General features: G+C 41.7%; 1 protein-coding gene across 2 annotated transcripts; it reads right to left on the reverse strand.

Annotated features, from left to right (window-relative positions):
• Positions 1-1201: 1201 nt before the first annotated feature.
• On the reverse strand, positions 1202-21322 carry PLIN2 (perilipin 2). Of its 2 annotated transcripts, XM_049895973.1 has the most exons (9): positions 21239-21322; positions 20030-20081; positions 19750-19945; positions 16882-16964; positions 13361-13646; positions 11931-12112; positions 10690-10824; positions 9166-9456; positions 1202-1602 (listed from the first exon to the last, which is right to left on the reverse strand). In XM_049895973.1, exons 2-9 carry the CDS (start codon positions 20057-20059, stop codon positions 1471-1473), a joined length of 1335 nt encoding a protein of 444 aa, XP_049751930.1. In that variant the 5' UTR covers positions 20060-20081; positions 21239-21322; the 3' UTR covers positions 1202-1470. The 2 variants fall into 2 exon arrangements, with proteins under 2 accessions (XP_049751930.1, XP_049751932.1); XM_049895975.1 differs by lacking the exon at positions 1202-1602 and having other exon boundaries at positions 8966-9456.
• Positions 21323-22472: the final 1150 nt, after the last annotated feature.

A 22472-nucleotide genomic window follows, 5' to 3' on the forward strand; every position in this document is an offset into this window, starting at 1 on the left:
ATTGTGTCACCCAAAAATGTGTGTCAACTTGCCTAGGCCATGATTTGAAGTATTGTGTGATTGTCCACCATTTTGTCACCTGATGTGATTTTCCTGTGTGTTGTAAATCCTGCCTCTATGATGTTAATGAGGCAGGATTAGAGGCAATTATGATAATGAAGCAGAATTCAATCTATAAGATAAGGTTGTATTTTGAGTCAATCTCTTTCAAGATATAAAAGAGAGAAGAGGGCAGAGAGACTTGGGGGACATCCTACCACCAAGAAAGCCGCACTGGGACCAGAGCATGTCTTTTGGACTCAGGCTTCCTGTGCTGAGAAGCTCCTAGACCAGGGGAAGATGGATGATGTCTTGGTCATCTAGTGCTGCTATAAAAGAAATACAAGTAGATGGCTTTAACAGAGAGAAATTTATTTCCTCACAGTAAAGTAGGCTAAAGTTCAAATTCAGGGCATCAGTTCCAACAGGAGACTTTCTCTCTACTGGCCTTCACATCAATCTTCCCCCGGACTAGGAGCTTCTCTGTGCAGGAACCTCAGGTCCAAAGGATGTGCTCTGCTCTAGGCACTACTTTCTTCATGGTTTGAGGTCCCCTCCTCTCTGCTCTCTTCTCTTTCTTCTCTTGTAAGATAAAAGGTGGTGCAGGCCACACTCCAGGGAAGCTCCCTTTACATTGGATCATGGATGTGACCTTAGGTAAGGGTGTTAAAATTCTACCTGAATCCCAAAATGGAGGACAACCACAAAATACTGGGAATCATGGCCTAACCAAGTTGACACATATTTTGCAGGGACACAATTCAATCCATGACAGATGACAAGGACCATCCTCCAGAGCTGACAGAGAAAGCCTTTCCCTGGAGCTGGCACCCTGAGTTCGGGCTTCTAGCCTCCTAGACTGTGAGAGAATAGTCTTCTGTTTGTTAAAGCTACCTACTTGTGGTATATGTGTTATGGCAGCACTGGATGACTAAGACACACACCATGCTATGTGTCTTCCTGGTTGGCCAGCTTTGGGTCACATGCCCACCCCTCAGCTAGGGAAAAACAAAAAACCTTAACTGGCAGACCTACTACGACCCCCAAAAGACACAAGGGTACTGTTGCCAAATGAAGCAGGAATGAATCCTGGTAGGTCAAAAAACAATAAATTCCTCCTGCATCAGCTTCTTTAAAAAAAAAAAAAAAAAATTACTCTGATTCAAGATTATTCAGCTCAATCTTTATTACAGGCATTTCAGTGACTATATTTTGAAAAATGAAATAAAATGATACATGGACATAGTATTAGGATCTCTTACAAAAGTGCCTATCAAGCAAGATTCCATTGCAATTAAGGCCAAGTGGCGCCCCCCCCCAAAAAAAATAGATTAACACTCCCCAAAGCCTCAGCAATGAACACATGAGCAAACATAAACTTTAATGTAACATACACTGCATATTCAACCAAAAGGAGTATTTTTTTGTTAGTTATGCAACATTTTGCCCTGTAAGGACAGAGCCATTACAATGTGAATGATCTGAGCCATCCTCTTCCAAAGCTATAATGTCTGGAATTTCATCCGTCTCAGAAGTCAAGTCTATGGGGGTGAAATCAAACACCTGTAAGAGAAGAATCTTAGATATTAAAACAAATACTAACGAAATGAGCCACTGGCCCCTGTGAGGTCATGGAGACATTAATTACTGCATGTGGGTAAACTTTGCTTTATCTATAACTGTGCATTCTGAAAAGATTTTGTGTAGTCTTTTTTTTTTTTTTTCCCCACAATTCACTCATATTATAAAAGCACTAAGGAAATTTCTCTTTAAATGGAAACTGCTGGTGTAACCTATTAAATGGAGGCTCGAAAAAAAAAGATATAAAACATTTCTGGTGATTTGTCTACTATCTATTAATCTATTACTCTTTTTAAAATAATAAAATGTCCCTTATCCATAAGTCTGACTTCTAATAATATAAACTCTTCAGATGTCCATGAACTGAAGAAAGAAAAGGTCTTTTAACAGTTGAAATAGGCATCACAAAGCCCTGGCTCTCCCCTGTATAGGAAAGGCTTTAGGGCTAAGAAGCTCAATTGACTCTTACATACAATTTTGATAAGTTCTTAACCAATCTCCAGTGAAAAGGAGAAAATTAGTAAGGTATATTACTAGAATCTTGATATAAGACTGAAATCTTGATAGCATAGAAAAAAATAGCTGACTACCTAACAGAGACAAAACAAAACAAACAACAAACAAATCCCTTAAAACACACGCAAGTAGAGAGATTCTTGCTTTGTTCATTGGGCGCTTTGCCTGTTTGTGGCCCTTACTGCACCTCCTAAGAAGTCAAGTGCTCAGAGGGGTATGCAGGCTGAGGTACAAATGTCCACTGTTTCCTCCTGAGGCTTTCAGTTCAGGGAGATCAAGCTGCACCTTAGCTCTTCATGAACGTTAACTTTGTAAAGATCATATCCAGCCTGACATCAACAAAAGCCAGCAATGCTTACATGAATGGGTTCAGGGCACCGTTAGGCAAACAACTCTTGCAGTTTTAACTTTTTTGTGTTAAAAGACGTGCCTTGCTTAGCTATCTCTGAACTATTTCTATTAAAGGTATATTTTGACATCCAATATCATTCTATTCATTTTTAGTAAAATAGAAAGCTATGACACAAAAGCATATAAGAAGAGGGATTTTCTGGGCCCCAAACAAGGACGCAAGCTGCAGTCTTTTCCTATCAGAGTTCTAGAGTGCTAAAATGGAAAAAATAGGGCCTTTGACATCAGTAAGATTGTCGGACTATCTTCCCATCCTGCATGCATCAACCTTTTCAACCTCAGTTTCCTTATCCCTCAGATAAGGAAAATCCTGATTGGGTTGTAGGTGGGGAATAAAGATAGCTCAATAAACAGTAGCTTTTATTATTTTTAGTTCCTTAAATACCCCCACTGAACCTCAAAAGTCAACTACAGACCATATACTGTTGACCTAAACTATAGTTCTTCGCAGGAGGCTGGAGGTCCCACATACTTTTTTGGAAAGACAGCAGGCTTTTAGGAGAAGAGTTACCCCAGCTCCATTATCAAAAGAAGTACCTCTAGTCCCGAAATAGTTTAGGAGAGCTAGATGACTAATCTGCCTACCATACATCCGGGATGATTGAGAGGTCTAATTCCCATTATCCCTAGCTATCACTAAAGCCTACTTGAAGGCTGTGAAGGAAAGAGGGGAGGGTGGGACAGCTAAGAGGTGATTACAATCTATCAAGTTTCCATGGTAACTTTAATTTATAATCTGGTGGTCTTGCCTAACCATTTCGTGGGGTTTTTAGAAATGTGGCACAAGTAGAACCATTTCACAGATTTCTAAATTAAATCTCTTTTCCATTGACAAAAATGGAAAATACAGTTATGGAATCTCAAAGTAGGCATGTAAAGTGTCTCTTACTGACAATGCCCATGGGGGATGGAGGCCCAACTCAGAATCAGATGCTTACTGGGGAACTCATCAGGTAACTATAGTCCCTCCTAGCAAGGACAGGAAACCAGCAGGATATTCTATTCAAGAAAACCATGCTAGGATGCCCTGAACACAGCATAAATTTTTCTGCGGTTTGTATACCATGCAATCTTATGGAGTACCTTTCGTATGATAGACTTCACAGATCTGCATATTCGTTATGACAGTTTTCCAGGGAGTGGCACTAAAGCATGTTGAGGATAGGGGGCCTTTTTCTAGTTTGCATAAAGGTAGGCTAGTGGTGGCCAAGGGCCCAGCATGGGTGGGGCTACTAAAGGAACAGCAACACCAACTGGGGGGGTTTCGGTGGCTGCTATAGGTGAGTGTGCATGCAGTGCCTGTAAACGTGACAGAGGATCAGGAATACTGATTTATTTTAAAACAATATCTAATTAATAAAGAACTAATAAAGTGAAAAGAGAAAAACTAAAATTTTGGTTTGTTTGTATAAAAGTAATTCTAACGTACAGGTTGATAAAAGGGTCGTGCAAAGTGGTAACGGTTAGTTACAACACTAAATACGTAAGACTAACCCTGATGGAGTTGGATTTTGACAGAAACCTCTCACTGTTCATAATAGGTTATTTATGCAGCTTGATTATGTGTTTCCAAGTTAGAAGGATCAGGAGTATCTTGGTTCTGCTTTATTCTCTCTTTACCTTTTACCCGAAGAATTTGGCCCAGCTGAGTAGACTAGATGCACACCCCCTGCCTCAGTGATAAAGTAGGAATACCCTCTTTTACACGGATGCTTTGTCCTTGGCGACCAACAGTGCAAGGAAGCAGTTAGAACTCTCAGCCTAGAGAGCAGATTAGTACTGATCACAACACAATTAAAATGATTCTTGATAACTGTTGGGTAACATTCACCTAGTCAGTGTTAACCCCTGTGTATTTGATTCATTTGAGCAGGTTCATCAGGAAGTAAGTCTTTTTAAAATAAGACATTTTATGGAGCCCACATTGAGGGTCTTGTTTGTTGAGTAAGGGCTACAGGTAACGCTAGCCTCATTTTTTTTAATTTTAATTTCCTTTTTTAAAAAACAATTTTGTTGTTGCTGTTGAAAATATACACAGCAGAACATACAACAGTTCAACAGTTTCTACACATACAATTCAATGACATTGATTAGATTCTTCAAGTTGAGCAAATCGTTCTCATCATAAAAAAAAAAAAAATTAACCCTATCCCTATTCTTGTTTCTGGTTAAAAGCTTTCATTGCTCTCAAAGTATGATTAGTCAGTCACCTGCATTAGAATCACTAGGGATGTTTTTGTTTGTTTTTTTAATGGGTGCTTTTTAAAACTGGATGCATGGTCCTACCTCTAGATGACTAACTAGACTCTGAAGGGGTGGGACTCAGGAATCTACATTTTATTAGTCTCCCAAGTTGATATTCGCTGGCATAGGCAGAGCGGGCAGGGGAAGGCTCCCTGAAAAACAACATGATTTTATCCGCAGAGAGATCACTTGAGCCATTTTACACAGAGGACTTGGTCTGATAGATGTGTCTGCTGCCTCCTTAGCTGAGTTTTTCCATGCTCTAGCCTATGTAGTATAACCCAAACCAAACCCATTGCCACTGAGTCAATTCCAACACACAGTGACCCTTAGGGCAGAAAGGCCCCATAGCATTTCCAAGACTAAATCTTTACAGAAGTAGACTGCCAGTGGAGTGGCTGGTGGGTTTGAACTGCTGACCTTTGGGTTAGCAGCCAAGTGCTTAACTACTATGCCACCAGGGCTCTTTCCTGTGTAGCAGACAATGAAAAAGGAAAGTGCTTGATTCATACTAGTCAATATCTGCTCTTATTAATGGTAAATTATAATTTAAACGGAAACTCTTCCTCAAGGATATTTACACAAAAGTCCGTTTTTTTATTACACTTTTGTAAGATGTCGATTAACAACACTGTCTACCACCTTCCTCATTTCCTTAAGTTCTGGAAGTCTTTAGACATTTTATCCTCCCTTTAAAGAAAATCTAAGTCGGCATTCTCTTTTGCTTCGGTCAAGAAAACTTGAAACTCAAATTGCTGCCCTGCCATTCCTATACTGCCTTCTGTTGAAGTGCCATATTTGGCATGTTAATTTTGTAATAAAGGCAGGGAGTTGGAAAATCAGCAGCCGAGGGCCATTAATGGTAACGGGCAAACAGCATTCTATACCAGAATATCATTCAAATATTCATCAACAATCTTTCCCTAAAACTGTAAGTTTTTTGAGGACATTTTACATTTCCAGAAGAGTTTATGCCTTACACTATTAGAAACTCAAATATTGAATAGAACCATTTTGTTAATGCAGCTACATATCTATAATAATATAATTACCTACATATCCACATTGACTACCCAGTGAATGTACCAAGTAGGTTTTTCAATGTTAGGCCAAAATGTACGTATTATAGGATAATATGCTCTAACATCTTTTACATGGCTCTCTCAGAAAGCATTTTCCTGTCATCAGTAAAAAGCCAAAGAACCTAGAAGGTCTATTCTACAAGACTAGCCTTCTCTATGAGATTCAAAGCATTTCATTATATTAGATTTCATATCTCCCTAATCTGCATCACCTATGCATATTAAGGAGCTGGATCAGAACAGAGGCCCAGTGGGACTAGTCCCAGTGCCACCGAGGGCACTGATGGCAGGCCTTCCTGTCCATCTCCCACACCTGCTCTCCCAGACATCGTTTAGACTCAATTTCTTAAACATTTGTGCACAAATACGTTGTTCCTTCTTCTTTCTCCCCTCACTATTTCCCTTCCTGCCCCCGCCCATGAGCTACGTAGTACTCTAAAAGGGGTATCTCAGGGAAACTAAATTTTAGTATTTTCCTTTTTACTTCATTCGTTCTTCAATATCTATAACACTTCTTCAAAGTAGATATATTTTTCTAATCATGATCTAGTATCATGTACTCACACCTAACTGGCAACTTGAACCGGTCAGTTAGATACTACTTGTCACTGTCCCACAGATGGTGCTTCCTGGCCTCTAGTGGCCCCACCCTCCACTTTGTCCTGGAAGGGTAGGCTGCATCCTACAGGACCACCACTAGTCCACATCCTACCCTTATGCAAATTAGAAAGACACCTCATCCTCAACCACTTCAGATGTTCAGGCATCATTCATCTTACTTTACAGATGAGAAAACTAAGGCTCAGACATTAATGGCTATTACACTGTGTTCCTCTGATTTTTTGCCCAGGACTAACCAGGAAGTCCATATTATTATTACATGCAAAGGACAAAAAAACCCTTGAACTCTCAGAAGAGAGTTGATAATCCATCTCCCCAGTCAATAATCACTGGTATTGGCAGAGCGGGCAGGAGAAGGCTCACTGAAAGACAATGTGTTCTCATCCATGCTGAGAGCACCGGGCCAGGCTTCATTCAGCCAAATATTTAAGAATCTTGCATGGTTAGATACTGCACTAGGTTTAGTCAGCTTTTTCTCTCAAAAGAATCGTCCTCCTTGAGAAAAAGTCTGTTAAACTAAAACTGCCGAGTTACACACAGTAAAACTGCAAGATACAAGGACGACACAAATTTTGAGACATGTTGACAGTTGAGCGTAGCAAACATAGGCACAAACTGGAAACACACAGACAAAACCAATGTGCAAGCTCATGGCAAAAAGCAAGGGCTGGCGCTCCTTGTGTGGACCCAAGAGTGATCTGCATTGTATGTTGTGTATCATGCATACCTTTGGGACCTGTATCCTTTTCACAAGAATTCAGCTGTCATTTAAATTCTTATAACAGGGGAACATAAAGGTGTATGTCCAGGACAAGGAAGCATGTGGATAGCTGTAACATATGATTTTTCCAGCCAATTAAAATAAACCACAAAATAACAGCCTGAGTTTTGAGGCAAAAGGGTAGGTGCGTGTTGGATACGGACTACGAAAAAAACTTTTTTTTTTGTAAGAAGCAGAGGCTCTAGAATGTGCCAGCCACTAGAGACAGGCAGGCAAATGAACAGGCTGTGTCCTGGAAGCCCATAAATCATGAAAACCCACCCTTCCCAGGAGCTGGAAGCTTCTTGGCTGCAAAATAAAGAGCAGTCTTCAAGTATTTCAGTGATTCCCTGCCTTCCAACTCAACTCACCTGTTTACTGATTCCTGAAATTATCTTGAGAGGAAAAACTTAGTCCCATAACTTGATAACAAGTTTTGACAGACCCGTTCACACCAAAGGTATGTGTAAAATTATGTGCTGCTTCGTTTTCACGGGAGAAAAGAGGTGAGCCAGGGCAGAAAGAGGAGATGAATTTGACTTGGACTTCAGGTCTGCTGAAGGGCAGCCCTTTTTACCTTTTTAGCATGCATGGTCAAGCAGAAGCATGTAGCTCTATTTTTTTTTTTATGATTTGGTTTTTTTTTTTAAATAGTTTGATATACTGCGGCTTATTTCCTAAATAATTGACCAACACTGAGGGGGCTAGAAGCCTGGACTACAACCTTAGGTAGGAGACGTAAGGACCCTTTTCTGTAGGGGTCCCAGAGTCCTTTTACGTCTTATTATTTGCCCATGGTCTTCTAAATGTACCTCACCGACAATTCAAGATAGCGACTTTCATCCAAAACAACACCGTAAGTTAAATTCAGCTGAAAATGGATGCTGAATGATCTCATTCTAGGGCTCATACTTCAAGTTGTCCTTGGGTGAGAAATGCTTACTGCCTTTATGTGAGACTGATGAAAATAGTCACTCACTTCCTTTCAGCTTTGATTCATTTTCAGCAGGGCCGTCAGCTATGAGTAGATCCTTCTACTGGCTTAGATGCCCAATCTCAGGGGTCCAGTAAATTGGCAAATAACGGGAACAAACATCACCTAGTAAAATTCTAATATGCACATCAGCTTTTAATTTAAGACCTGTTATCAAACATTCCATTTTTAACAACAGTCTTCCAATGTTATCACCCTGCCAAATTTACACAACAGACCAAATGGAATTCGTGTATGTGTTTTAGTAATCCTGCTACGCAGAACAAGCGGCTCTATGAAAGCAACACACAAAGCACATGGAACAAACAGCATAAAACTGATCTATTCTTCAGTGAATTTTATTAATTCAAAGATGGAATTCCTTTATGAGAAATAAAAAATTAAAGCCAAGCTGTACAAGCATGCATTATAAGGCAAATCAGTGATAAGGCCTGCTCAGACAAAACCAGAGCAGACATCAATTCATACCACAGCCCACTTGAAGGTTTTTTTATTTAGTATAAACATACAGAAATGGTGGCAACACAATGGCCACAGAATGAGACCGTAACTGCACTTGAACTTTTAGTGAGTTCTGGCTAGGTTCTGACAAGTTTCTCATCCTTTTCGTACCAGCCAGGTAAACAAGAGAACATATCTGCTAATGCCAGAAACCTTACAGCTCTTTATCCTGCTGAAACTATAATGGAGGACCTTTTTTTCTAGCTACCTGCTTCCCCAATTTCAATTTGTCTAACACATTAATTTCAATATAACAGAAAGTATCATCTGGCTGGCTATACCTTGCACAGATGACAGGGACAAGTTTAATGTGTTTTGTGCTCAGGTTCCTGGGCCTGCTGGTAGGCCTTGTTCTGCCCTGCACCTTGGGCCTGGGCATTCTCAGGCTCAGTCAGCTGAGGATAAAAGGGACCTACCAGCCAGTTGAGTGGTGTGTTGTTAACAAGATAATCCATAACATCGTCTAAAGATGCCTTCATTTTCTGTAGCTGCCCCTTGCTAGAAGTGAGAAGACCATCGGACACTTCCTTAAAGGAGGCAACATTGAGGAACACTGTATAGATGTCACCTGCCATGACCCCCAAGCTGTTGGCTTGATCTTGAATGTTCTGAGGTATACCTTGGATGTTGGACAGGAGGGTGTGGCACGTGGTCTGGAGCTGCTGAGTCAGGTTGCGGGCAATAGCAAGGGTACGTGACTCAATGTGCTAAAAATAAGACAAATTAAAGAATTAGCTGGGATCCAATGGTGCTACGTATGAATTAATTCAATGACAGTAAACTGGTTATGTGTCCAACACGTATATGCAGTTTCTTTGCTTTTTTAAAAATCCTCATACCAACGACTCACATGGTATAGATGTATGAACATAAGCTTAGGGTTTAAGTAAGTTGTTCCAGTTAACGACTGGTATGGGGATTTGAACTAGTGCCTAAGTCTCCCAACTTCATCAACTTAAGCTTAAGAAATCTAACAGGCAGGGGGAGACTAGACAGAATGAAAACATACTGTGTTAGTAGGGCAATTTAGATATTCTCTCCTGAAATAAGATAATATGTTATGAACAATCAATTAATATTTATTTTGAAGGCAGATGTATAATAGTTTTGGAGACCCAAAGAACCACTTTCCAGGACTACAACATGCTATTTCCACCGTCTGTAATACTGTTGTTAGTTGCCATCAAGTCAACCCTGGCTCATGGCAACGCCCAGTGTGCAGGGAAGAACTGCCCCACAGAGTTTTCAAGGGCTGTGAACTTTCGGCAGCAGACTGCCAGGTCTATCTTCCAAGGAGTCTCTGGGTGGGTTCGAACTGCCAACCTTTCAGCTAGTAGCTGATTCCTTAGCTGTCTGTGCCACCAGGGACTCCTGGAACACGAGCCCTACTTATTGCCTTTTCATCTAATTTATTCACTCATTAGGAGTCAGCTTTGATCTGCTTCAGTAAAGATTATAGCCAAGAAAACCCTACAGAGCAGTTCTACTCTGTAACACATGGAGTTGCCATGAGTCAGAGCTGACTCGATGGCAATGGGCTTGGTTTTTTGGTTTAGGTCATCTCTTCTAGGAAGCCATCTGACTCACCCACCCCGCTCCAAGGCTGAGTTAGGTACCTTTCCTGTATATTCTCCTAGCATCTGTATTATACTGTCACACAAACACTCAAATGGCATAACTGCCTGTATCCCCCTGCTAATCTGTACTCAGTATGAGGGAAAGACCCATGTTTCTCATTTAGTTGTACCCCATTTGGGGCAATATATATATATCTGTAGGTTGGGAGATAAAGTGTCTCCCCAGTTTTGCTTTCCTGTCACATAACAAGCAACTTTATGCACAGAGTAGTGTTCAGGTCTTTGATAGGGAAGAGTACTACAAGAGGAATTAAGGAAAAATTGAAATGCAAAGTCTGAGGAGAACTTTTGCAGTTTTCTTACCTCAGTACAGTGGGATTCATCAGTGTCGTCATGGCCAATGCTTCTCTTCCACTCCACCCATGAGAGGTAGAGCTTATCTTGAGCATCCTGAATTCTCTGGTTGGCACCATGCACATTCTTCCTGGCAAATTCAATCTAGAACACAATAAGACAAAGGAACATAGAAGTTAGACAGTCAAGTTAACCTATGCTCAGATACTTGATATAAATCATGTGACACAAAATCCATGACTTTCTGTAAGTGTTTAAGGAAAACCATCCCTGTTGTCACTGCCAATTAGTATCAATATGAGTAAGTCGGCCAAGCAGTAGTAACTAAACCGAAATCGAAACCAAACCCACTGTCGCTGAGATGATTCCGACTCAGCGACCCTACAGGACAGGGTAGAACTGCCCCATAGGATTTCTGAGACTGTAAATCTTTACAGAAGCAGACTGCCACATCTTTTTCCTGCAGAGCGGTGGTGGGTTTGAACCACTGACCTTTCGGTTAGCAGCCAAGCACTTTGACCACCATGCCATCTGCCTCTATATAACTATTAAACCACTGTTCCCCAATTTACCTCCAGTTTATCACAGCTAACGCAACTAAAATTTAATTTGTTTATGTGTAAAGTAAAAGAGTAAGGAGTTCAACCTTCCTTTTCCCTATTGTCAGCCACCTATTTCCCCTTCCAGGAAGGAACCACTTTCTCGTGGTAGTGCAGAACACACTGTTCTGTAACTTGGCAATCTTTCATCACTACACAGTAGTCTATTGTGATCTTTCAATTCAGTTAGTCCTCTATTAGTTGGCATGCATTGCTTACAGTCTTCTGCAAATTCAAACTAGTATTAGTAGGATAAATTCCTCAAAGCAAAATTGCTCAAAGTATAGGTCTGTTTGTAATTTTCCTACGTACTGCCAATCGATCCCTTGAATCTGTTCCTTAAATTCTCCAGAAGTATACCAGTGCGCCTTTGTCTACACCCTTGCCAACAGCATCAAATTTTGCCAGTGTGATAAGACAATAGAAGTATCTGTATTTATTTTATGTAAGAGTAAGGTTAGCATCATTTCATACATTTGAGCTATTTATACTTCCTTTTCTATGAATTGATTGTATGCCTTTTGCCCATTTTTCTATTGGGTTGTTCCTAAAGAAACATTTAAAACTCCTAGATTTCATGATTACCTTTAATCTCACCCTTTGAGATGAATGAACTCACTTCAGATTATCTTAAAATGAAGTTTTACTCACCAGGTTAATGGTAGAATGGAGTTGAGAGATGGTCTCTTGGCTTTTTTGCTTAGCTTCTTTAACCCTGCTGAGAGCCTGCTGGTACGCACGGGAACGGAGCTTGGTAGACAGAGATCCCAATCGAACATAGTAACTTGGCTTCTGAACCGTATCAAATCCTTCGACCTTTTTTGCCTCTTTTTCTGAGGTTAGAAAAGAGGGACAAAAATTTAAAAGGAGCACAACGACAGGGGACAAGGCCTGGACTCTAACCCAGGCCTTGACTTTGTCGATTCTACCCTCACGCCTACCAACTGTGCATTCATTTCCCCAAGACTGCTCATGTCTCCTGCTGGGCTTGACCACCTGAACATTTCACTGTACTGACATTTTCATCCACACGTCCCTTCTCACTAGAATGTGCTTCTTGGACAACACAGTACCCAGCACATAAACTACACTAAATCCATTGTCATCGAGTCGATTCCAACTCACGGCAACCCCATATGTTACAGAGTAGAGCTGCTACATAGGGTTTTCTCCGCTGTCATCTCTATAGAAGCAGATGCCCAGGACGTTTCTTCTGCAGTGCTGCTGGGTGGGTTCAAACTGCCAACCTTTAGGTTAGTAGATGAGTGCAAACCATTTGCGCCACCAGGGACTTTACCCGGCACATAGTAGGCACTAAATGTTTAACGATTCTGTAAAGCAGCCCATTAAAGACAATCCATTTAAAGAGAATCGTTTATCTAGGCTAAACTTTCTCCTAACGTTCAAAACTTAGTATGTATAATTCAGTGTGAAACAAGATTGCTTTAAGAAGACAAACCTAGCTTTATAGGTACAGAGTTTCTGATTCGGGTGATAAGAGAGTTTTAGAAATAGTGGTCAAAGTTGTGCAACATTGTTAATGTAATTATTGCCACTGAATTGTAAACTTAAAAATGGTTAAAATGGCAAATTTTGTGTAATATTTGGCACAATGGTTAAGCACTCAGCTGCTAACCAAAAGGTCAGCAGTTCAAATCCACCAGCAGAAAGATGTGGTCATCTGTTTCTGTGAAGACTACAGAAACCCTATGAGCTGTTCTACTCCGTCCTGTAGGGTCACAATGAGTCAGAGCCAACTCAACAGCAATGGGTTTGGTTTGAGATACACATATAAAGCCATAATAAAATAAAATTTAAAAAAAGAAAGGCATATCTATAGGACAGAAAGTAGATAATTAGTTGACTGGTGGTGGGAACTGCAACTGACTGCAAATAGGCATGAGGGATTTTTTGGGGTGATGAAAATGTTCTAAAGCTGGATTGTGGTGATGACTGCACAACTCTATAAATTTGGCTGAAAGCAGGCAAATTTTCTAGTGCATAAAATATATCTCAATGAAGCTGTTAAAAAGGATTGCTTTAAGATATAAAACATTATCTTAACACAAAAATCTAATTACCTAGCTCTTCCTGGGTGAGAGGGAGATACTGGTCTACCAGTAGCTCTGATTTGGTGAGTGCGTTTTCTACTCCACTGTTCACCAGTTGCATCATCCGACTTCCCAAGACTGTGTTAATGCTGCCATTGACTACAGACTTGGTTCTCTCCACACTGCCAGTCACCGCTCCTTTGGTCTTGTCCACTACTCCAGTGATTGTGCTGGCCACGGAATCCTTGGCCCCAGTCACAGTAGTGGTCACAGCATCTTTCGCCCCAGTCACTGCACCTTTGGCATTGGCAACAACCTACAAATAGAGAGGAAGATCACTTAGTGGGTGAAAAGCATGGGCATTAACACACACTGAAGGTCTTCATTAATATAGCACAGTTGAAGAGTTAAGTAAGAAACTTGGCACTGGCACTCTCTAGCTTTGGAGTCTTGGGCATGTCACTAAGCTTGAGTGAGCCTCGATTTCCTCATCACGTATATCTGCCCTACCTACCAGTCTGCAAGGGTTGTTGTTGGAAGAACAAATGAGGTAAAGGGAAATAAAATTCATCAAGTTTTTAAAGTGTTCAGTTTTGTTTATTTATTTGTTTTTTATTAAATGAACGAATAGTGAGGTAGAGGAGTTGGTTACTCTAAAGAAGAATGGCATTTTCCATGTTGACACGCTTACTATACTGGAAGCAGTTCCTGCATGCATACATACTCTCAGACATACGTACCATGATGCATGCCCAATCCTTTGCACACAAGTCTGTGGACAACACCTAAGCAGAGATGACAGTACTCCATCCCTGTCACTTACACAGGATTTCCAAACCACCATCCTACCCAAGCTCCAACCATGATACCCAAAGGTAGCCTAGAGGCATGGCTGGTTGGTTTTCCCATTTTGCTCACATGTAAAGGAAAAGATACAGACTGGCACAAAAGATTCCCCCCCTTTGTGCTTATGCAACAACACAATCATACCTGGCATGCTTGACTGAGTTCAGTTCCTCTCAAATACTACACGATATGTTTACAACGGAAACCCTGGTGGCATAGTGGTCAAGTGCTACAGCTGCTAACCAAAAGGTCGGCAGCCCAAATCCACCAGGCGCTCCTTGGAAACTCTATGGGGCAGTTCTACTCTGTCCTTTAGGGTCGCTATGAGTCGGAATCGACTCAACAGCAAAGGGTTCAGGTACAGGTATGTCTACTACTAAACACTGATACTGGGGAAGTAAACCGGTGTGTGTTCTGAGTTGCTGCAAGGGAAGGAAGGAAGCAGCTGATTGGAGGAACAGTAGTCTAAGCTCCCAATCCAAGTAAGCTAACTCTTACTTGGATAGTTCTGCTCCCTATATTGGAGAGTGGGGAGGGGACACATGAAAGATTTCCTACAGTCATATCTTAGGTATAGAACATAAAGTTTTCAAAGTCATTTCATAAACCAGCGACTTGTCCAAGATCACGCATGAAATGTGGACTGAAAACCTAGATCCTGACTTAATACCATTTTTATTATGAGAGGAAGAAATGGTTTTAACCCTACTGTGCCCTCCTTCAGGTCCTACACAAAGGGGGCGGTAAAGGCGAGAATTTGAGACAAGGATAACAACTATCACAACCCTTTCCACTTAAAAACTTTATTACAAGGACACTTACAGCAGTTCCATAATTCTAGTTATATGACTAAATGGGGCGAGATAAAGCCTACAGTTTAGTTATTCTCTAAAGTGTCCTTTCAGGCACTAATATTCCATGAAGAGCTAACTCCATGAAGAACAGCTAATAGTTAATATTAACCTCTTGCATGTGAATATAAAAATAAGTTAACTATTTACATTTAAAAAGTAAGCCTTTTTTTTCTTCCAAGTCACTCACTTTGTTTTTTTTAAACACAAGGTAAATGATTCATGGTACCAGGTTATTTTGCAAAAACATTTTAAGATATTAAGTTTCTTCTCCTCACAAGCAAGGTGAAATACAATGAACGGGCAAATGTCTTCTGGTATAATCCAGCCATGCTCCTGAGATACTTACAAAATAGTGTAAATTAATATGCCTAGTGTCATCATCCTATGAAGCAAGCAAGAGAAAAAAAATTTCCCTCTATGGCAGGAGGAAGGAATACCACACGTTGTTATGGTACACAAGATATATGGGTTTTTTACAGTGACTTTCTACAGGCTACCTACCATGTCAGATTGGAGGCCAAAGAACACTAGACTGCAGCCCAAATAAAGCTATGACACTTACGTCCTGGTCTAAGTGACTACTTCCAAGTATCAAGTTTTGTTACCTGTGAAATAAATATACTGCCCAAAATGGTTACGTGGATTAAATACACAATTGTGTAGACATGTTAGTTTGGGATAAGTCAGATTTGGTTAAGAAGTCCATCTGGAACTTCGTATTTTTTTTTCTTACATAGGGAGTTGTTTAAAAGGGCTATAACTAAATACAAATTCAAATGTCTTAGAAGATAAAAGTCTACATTAAAAACTAAATGTTCAGGGCGTAGTACAAATGCCAACATTTACTTACAGGTGTATAGTTAAAGACAGACAGAAAAAAAAAAGATCACAGGAAGAAGCAAAGTGGTAACTTATCTTTTGGTGAGATTACGAGGTTTTATATAGCTCATTCCAGAGTCACACAAATCCAGTGAGGAAACGAAGATGAAGCTAAGGTTAGCCCCCTCTTCCCACCCCATATCAGCATGAAGTAAATCCTTCTTTAACTATTTGTTAATACGTCAAATGAAGACCCTCTCCAGATTACCATTTACTAGAACTTTCCACAACCCAATCCAATTTTTTGTTGTTGTTAATTTTAAATACGGTAACTTGACTTATAATGTTACCTACAAGTTAGTGAAATTTAAAGAAAATACCCAAAGGAGAAAATAATAACTTTCCTCATTAGGTTAGTCCCAAGCAGCATAATCAGTTTTTAAAGAGATATACACATTCTAAAAGCTATACACTAAACTTGTCTATTTAGGTTATAAAAGACACAGAGTCAGATTTTTCCCTACCTTGTATTACTGTGTGTCATGCTGTATGCTTAGTTAGAAGGAAAATTCTAGGACATGTCTATACCAAAGAATCACCAGAATGGATAGGCCTATCATTTTTGTCAGCATTGGCTCGCTGTCCACACAGGATGGTCGTCAGTCCTATCAACACTGCACCAAGCCAAGTTAGAAAAGGTTCTAGTATAGCACCTCTGCATTTATCCAGCACCCCATAACCCGTCGCCGTTGAGTCAATTCCGATTCAAATCAGTTATTTGAGAGAATACCTTCCATCTGCAGAGGTAAAATCACCAACTGATAGAGATGAGACAGAGTATTCTAGTCCAAAGGTGGCTAATTCTTCTCTGCCTCCCAGACGCAGCCTGACAACAGTTCAGGAAGGTAAGGAAGCAGCTGTGATTCTTTCAGGTAAGTATATGCCTGTGTATGGCACACATAGCCTATGATAAACCGGCAGAACATGAAAATATGCAAAGTGGTAAGCCTCCACACTTGGTCCCAAGCTTACCTGGTGTGTTGGTTGATTCAGAATAGGCAGTTTCTCCTCAACCCTGTCTAGCTGTTTACAGGCATAGGTATTAGCAACCGCAACTGAAGAGTCACAAATGGGGAAAAAGTTAACAGTGTAGGCATGAAATGAATACACATTACTAGGCCCTAAATTTCAGCCTTATTATAGAAAAATAGCAAGAATATTTTCATTTACCACAACATATGTTGCCTGGTTTCCCTAGCCCAGACAGGAGGAGGCTTGGCATGTTGTTGGCAACTCATTTCTACTGCCAAGAAAATGAGGGGGAGCAGCAGAAAGTGGCAGCTACAGGTCAGCTAGGAAGCTGGCTAAGAAACTCCTTATCAAATGGCCCCTAAAGTTAATGCCAAAAGAAGTTAGGCTTCACCTGAACCCTCATTCAGGGAATGAGGATCTGAAGACTCCCTCAAGATCAGCACTTCTATGCTACTTTAATCCCTACCAGTTGCCGCCATGTCCGGTCTAACTTATGGCGACCCCATGCGTTTCAGAGTAGAACTTCACTCCATAGGATTTTCCTGGCTGTGACTTTCCAGAAGTAGAACACCAGGCCTTTCTTCCAAGGCACCTCTGGGTGAGTTTGAACTGCCAACCTTTAGTAACCCAGCGCTTAACCACTTTTTCCACCCAGGGACTCCTCTTTAATCCCTGTCTATACTAAATCTGAAGCTTTGGTCGTGCAGTGGTTAAGAGCTATGACTGCTAATCAAAAGGTCAGCAGTTTGAATCTACCAGCCACCCCTTGGAATCCCTATAGGGCAGTTCTACTCTGTCCTATAGGGTTGCTAAGAGTCAGAATCAACTTCAATGGCAATGGGTTTGGTTTTGGTTTATACTAAATTTAGTGTATGTTTGGGTATGGGTAGGGTCCCCTAGGTATCGCCAGGAAAAAGAGTATACTAATAACACTCTAGATCTATCTCCCTAACAAGTTCCAAATTTTAGTCCAAGCTTCCTCCTAGATGATGATCAAGACAAGCACTAGTCCTCTGTGTACGAAATTCATTTGGGAATAGCAGAGTTGAAATACCTGGTCTCTGGAGGTCCCTTATAAACCTAGGAGTCCATGAGTTAAGCATTTGGGGAAAAGACTTAAACCTTTATTCAGGAGTAGTCTGTTACATGGAAATATTGGAACCACCATACATAGGAGTGACTGCTGAGTATGAAGCTTCTTTTTGGGGTGATGAAAGTATTCTAAAATTGACTGTGCTGATGCTTACACAATCCTGTGAATACACCACTGGTGAAAAATCATTTAACTGTATACTTCTTCATAATTTATTTTATTTTGTTGTTGTTGAGAATATATACAGCAGAGCATACACTAATTCAACAATTTCTACACGTACCATTTGGCGACACTGATTACATTCCAGTCATGTAACCATTCTCACCCTCATTTTCTGAGTTGTTTCTCCCCCATTAACATAAATTCACTGCTCCCTAAAGTTCCTATCTAATCCTCTGAGTTGCTATTGTCAATTTGATCCCATACAGATAGATCTTAAAAGAGTATAATGCTCAAGGCAGGCATTCTTTACTATAGATTCTACACTTTAAATGGGTGAATTGTGTGGTATGTGAATTATATCTCAATACAGATGTTATTTTAAAAGGCAGTTCATGTGCACTGTGTGGTCCCAAGGAGGTCAGTTATTTCAGTTCACCCACTGCATGCTTCCCTTATGATCTCAGTTGCCACCATCAAAGCATCTCTAGAGTTGGCAACCAAGGTCACAAAACAACATGTGTATTAATTGTTTAATAAGAAACTAATCTGCTCTGTAAACCTTCATCTAAACCACACTTAAAAAAAAAAGCTTTCTGTTAAGAACACATAAAGAGTCAAACCAAATGTATTTATTAAATGCCCAAACGTACACAGCTTCATTCAAAGTAGATGAATTAAGAGTTTACATGGGATAAAACGGAAAGATAAATCAACAAATAGGAAAGTATTTAGCGTCAACAACAATTAAAGGAAACATTTAAAACAACACAAGGTATTATTACTGTAAATGAGAACTCAATTGTCTTTGCAATACCAGCTCCTACCACACTGCTTAAATGGAGCTGACAGAACAACAATCTGAATTATACGAAAATAGGCAAAGATTTCTAGGTGTTTTTTCAGGGCAGAACTGGGCTTGTACCTTCGACTGGCTTTCTATTGACTGGGGTCTCGTATAACTCTGTAGGGGGGGAGGTTAACTTCTGAATTTTTGTCTGGCAGAGGCCCAAATAATTTCTGTCCAGTCGAAAAGATAACCCCAAAGATTACAGTTTATGAACCTGTAGGATATTAACCAATTTTGTATCTAACCTAGCAATCTTATCCTAACATTACTTTTTTAAACCGTTTATAAATCCCCAGCTCCTCAAATGTTCCTTGAGCCAAACTGAACATCTTACTGGCTCCCTCAAAATTAATGAGTTTAATAAAATCTTTGGTATGTGTTCAATTTAAAAAAAAAAAAAAAGCATCTCTGGGACGGATTATTTTAAAGTATCATGAAAATCTGCCATGGCTAATCAATGTAACTAAATGGTACATGTTGAATTGGTGAGTATTTTGCTGTATATATTCTTAACAACAACAAAATAAATAAAATTTAAAGAAAAAAAAAATCTGCCATGGCTATGAAGCAGGCCTTCTCTGACAAGCAGGGTCACCAGGCAGTGTCTAGGTAAACGCAGTATTTGCCTCAGGAAAGCCTGTGGATCCCTGACCATACCACTGTGTGCTCAGAGCAATTACACTGGCATTTACAGTAAAGAACCTCCTGGCTCACCCTTGACCAGTCTCTTGGACTGCCTCTTGAGGGAAAAATCAGAACTCACTTTGAGGCTCTAGCTTCTGGATGATGGGCAGAGCACTCGTCACGGCCATGGAGGTGATGGTCTTCATCCCCTTCTCTGCGATCTCACACACAGACTTCAAGTAGGGATGCTGATCCTTTGTACTGATGTAAGCGGAGAAGACCAGGTCGTAAGTGGAGCTCACCAAAGGCAGGTTGGCCACCCTGGTCACCACACTCTGCAACCAAAGGTTGTGGGGAGGGGTTAGCTTCTCAAAACGTGTGTGGCGGGAAAAAAGACAAGAAACATTTAAAATTCATACCGGTTGTGGATCAACTGCAACAGATCCCATTTTTCTTCCTCGATAAAGGAGACTGTGGAAAAGAAACTTACTTCAGGACCTGGGAGGGATGAGACCCTCTCAGTATTCTCCCTGACCCAAGCAGATGCTAATTTCAAGTAGAGCAAAATTCAAGATGAGATCAGTGTAGTCCTCTGTACTTCTTCTAATCCTCTCTCAATCTTCTCCTAAGGGCAATAGCTTCTGAGGTAAGGCATCAGAGCTTGTGTTTAAACTCTATTTATTAAAAAAAAAAAAAAGACCCAGCAAAGAAATGCAGAGTTACTGACACATGTGTCTTGCTTCTTGCCAGGGTACTAGAAATGCCCTTTGAAAGGCAGTATCTGTTCACGAACATGCTGCGTTGAAATCCCTGTTAAGACGGAAGAGGGATTTCAAGTAGAAGACATCCAGGTCAGTCAACATTCCCCTGGGGGGGTCACAGGGTCAGAATTAACAGAGTTGGAGCGCCTTGGGCGGGATTTAATTTTACCTTCCTGAGAAAGAACTAAAACTTGTTTAGGGGAGACTAAGCACAAAGAGAGAGACGTACTCCGAAGAGCTGAGAAACATTTTGGGACGGTTTTAAGCGTAAATTCAGAATCCCGAGGACCCACACGCACGCAAAACCGCCTCGGACGTGGGGAGGAAAAACCTGCACAGCCGCTGTCCGCTGCTTCCGGGCGAGTCAGTTCCCCCTCCTGCCACTAAGGGTCCCGGTTCTACTACAAGTGAGTACGTGCATTAGCTATTCGGAGAACACGCGTTTCTTCTCCTGGAGACCCAACTTGAAGGAGGAAGTCAGGCGCCAGTACCGACTGCCTCACTGACTGTGTACCCCATAAACTTCTGCTCTGAGACGATTTTCTAACCCGTTTCCCTTTAAGTAATGTCACTTGGGGACAAATAGGAAGTTACCCAGCCGCCATGCATGCAAGCCAAAGGAGATTTAATAACAACTGCACTAAACCGTTAGCAGAAACGAAACCTCAAGGAACCAAACCCAGGGTCGTAAGCAAGGGTCCCAGAGACCGCCCCTTCCCAGCCAGCACCCCCGGAACCGACCCCCCACCCCGAGAGCCCCACCGGGAGCGGTGCAGCGGCTCCCAGAGCGCCCGAGAAGCCTTGCTGGGGCGCTTGCTGGGGCTCCCGGGACCAGCTCGCTGGTGCAGGGAAGGGGCGCGCACCCACCGACCGACAGCAGAGGAAGTGCGAGCGTCAGGCGAGTCCGCGCGGCCGGCTCTGGCAGCCCAGGCAGCGTTCAGCGTGCGCTCGCCGGCGGCCCAGCGTCTACCCCTCCCGCGCCTCCGCGACACGTGACCGGCGGCCCGGGAGCCCCGCCCCTCGCCCCGGTCTTCGGCGGAGCGTCGCTCTCGGCAGCGTCCCCCGCCTTCCGTCTCCCTCACAACGCCCGCCCGACTTGAAGGGTGGGGCCCACGTCTCGATGCGGGTGTCGGGCCTGGGTGGGGAGGGCCCTGCCTGGCGTGGGAGCCCTGTCTGGGCTCTGCCTTGGTTATGGGGCCCTGAGAGGCCGGTGGCCAGTGTTGGTGGTGCTCAGGTGGGCTTTGGCGGTTTTGCAATAGGCTGTGGAAGGGGGCGCACAGGCGCCTTGGCGGTGCACCGATTGACGTGCTGGCAGGGAGGTCAGAGGTTCAAACCTACCAGCTGCTCTGCTGAGAAGAAACCTCGCGATCTGCTCCTGTGAAGCTTCAAAAAACCCAAACACCCATTGCCGTCGTATAGGATCGCTAAGGTCGCTAGGGGAAACCCTGGTGGCGTAGTGGTTAAGTGGAACTGCTGCTAACCAAAAGGTCGGCAGTTTGAATCCGCCAGGCGCTCCTTGGAAACTATGGGGCAGTTCTACTCTGTCCTATAGGGTCGCTATGAGTCAGAATCGACTGGGTGGCACTGGGTTTGGTTTTGGTTTATTAAGGTCGCTAGGAAGGGCACCTAACAACAGTAACAATCTGTTGATCGGCGTCATCCTCAGAATAGATACGCCTTTTAAATATGGAAAGAATGGCTTCTAGGCTGTTATTTTTAGCTGACAACTAACTTCTAAAGTTTTGTGAAATTCTACGCTGCTTCTTCATTTTAAAACAATTTGGACTGTAGAGGCATCTGTTTTACTGCTCTTTCCACTTCAAAGTCAATTCCTCCAACATATTTCCAATTTAAGGTTGATAAGAATTTCCAAAAAGGGTCTCAGAATACTGTTGTCGGTCCCCGTCTTTTATTCTCAACAAGACTTCAAATCAAATCACTCCGGTATGATGCTGCCTACGCTTATTACGAAAAGGGTTTTTTTTTTTTTTTTAATTGTGTAGGTTTTTAAAGGAATTTAGTCAACATCACAGTTCTAGTGTTTTCTTGTGTAAAATGAAGGGGCCAGAACCAGATTCTTTGAGCAAACAAGTTAGGTAAT

This window comes from Elephas maximus, chromosome 9, assembly GCF_024166365.1.
Source record: "Elephas maximus indicus isolate mEleMax1 chromosome 9, mEleMax1 primary haplotype, whole genome shotgun sequence".
NCBI classification, from domain to species: domain Eukaryota; kingdom Metazoa; phylum Chordata; class Mammalia; order Proboscidea; family Elephantidae; genus Elephas; species Elephas maximus.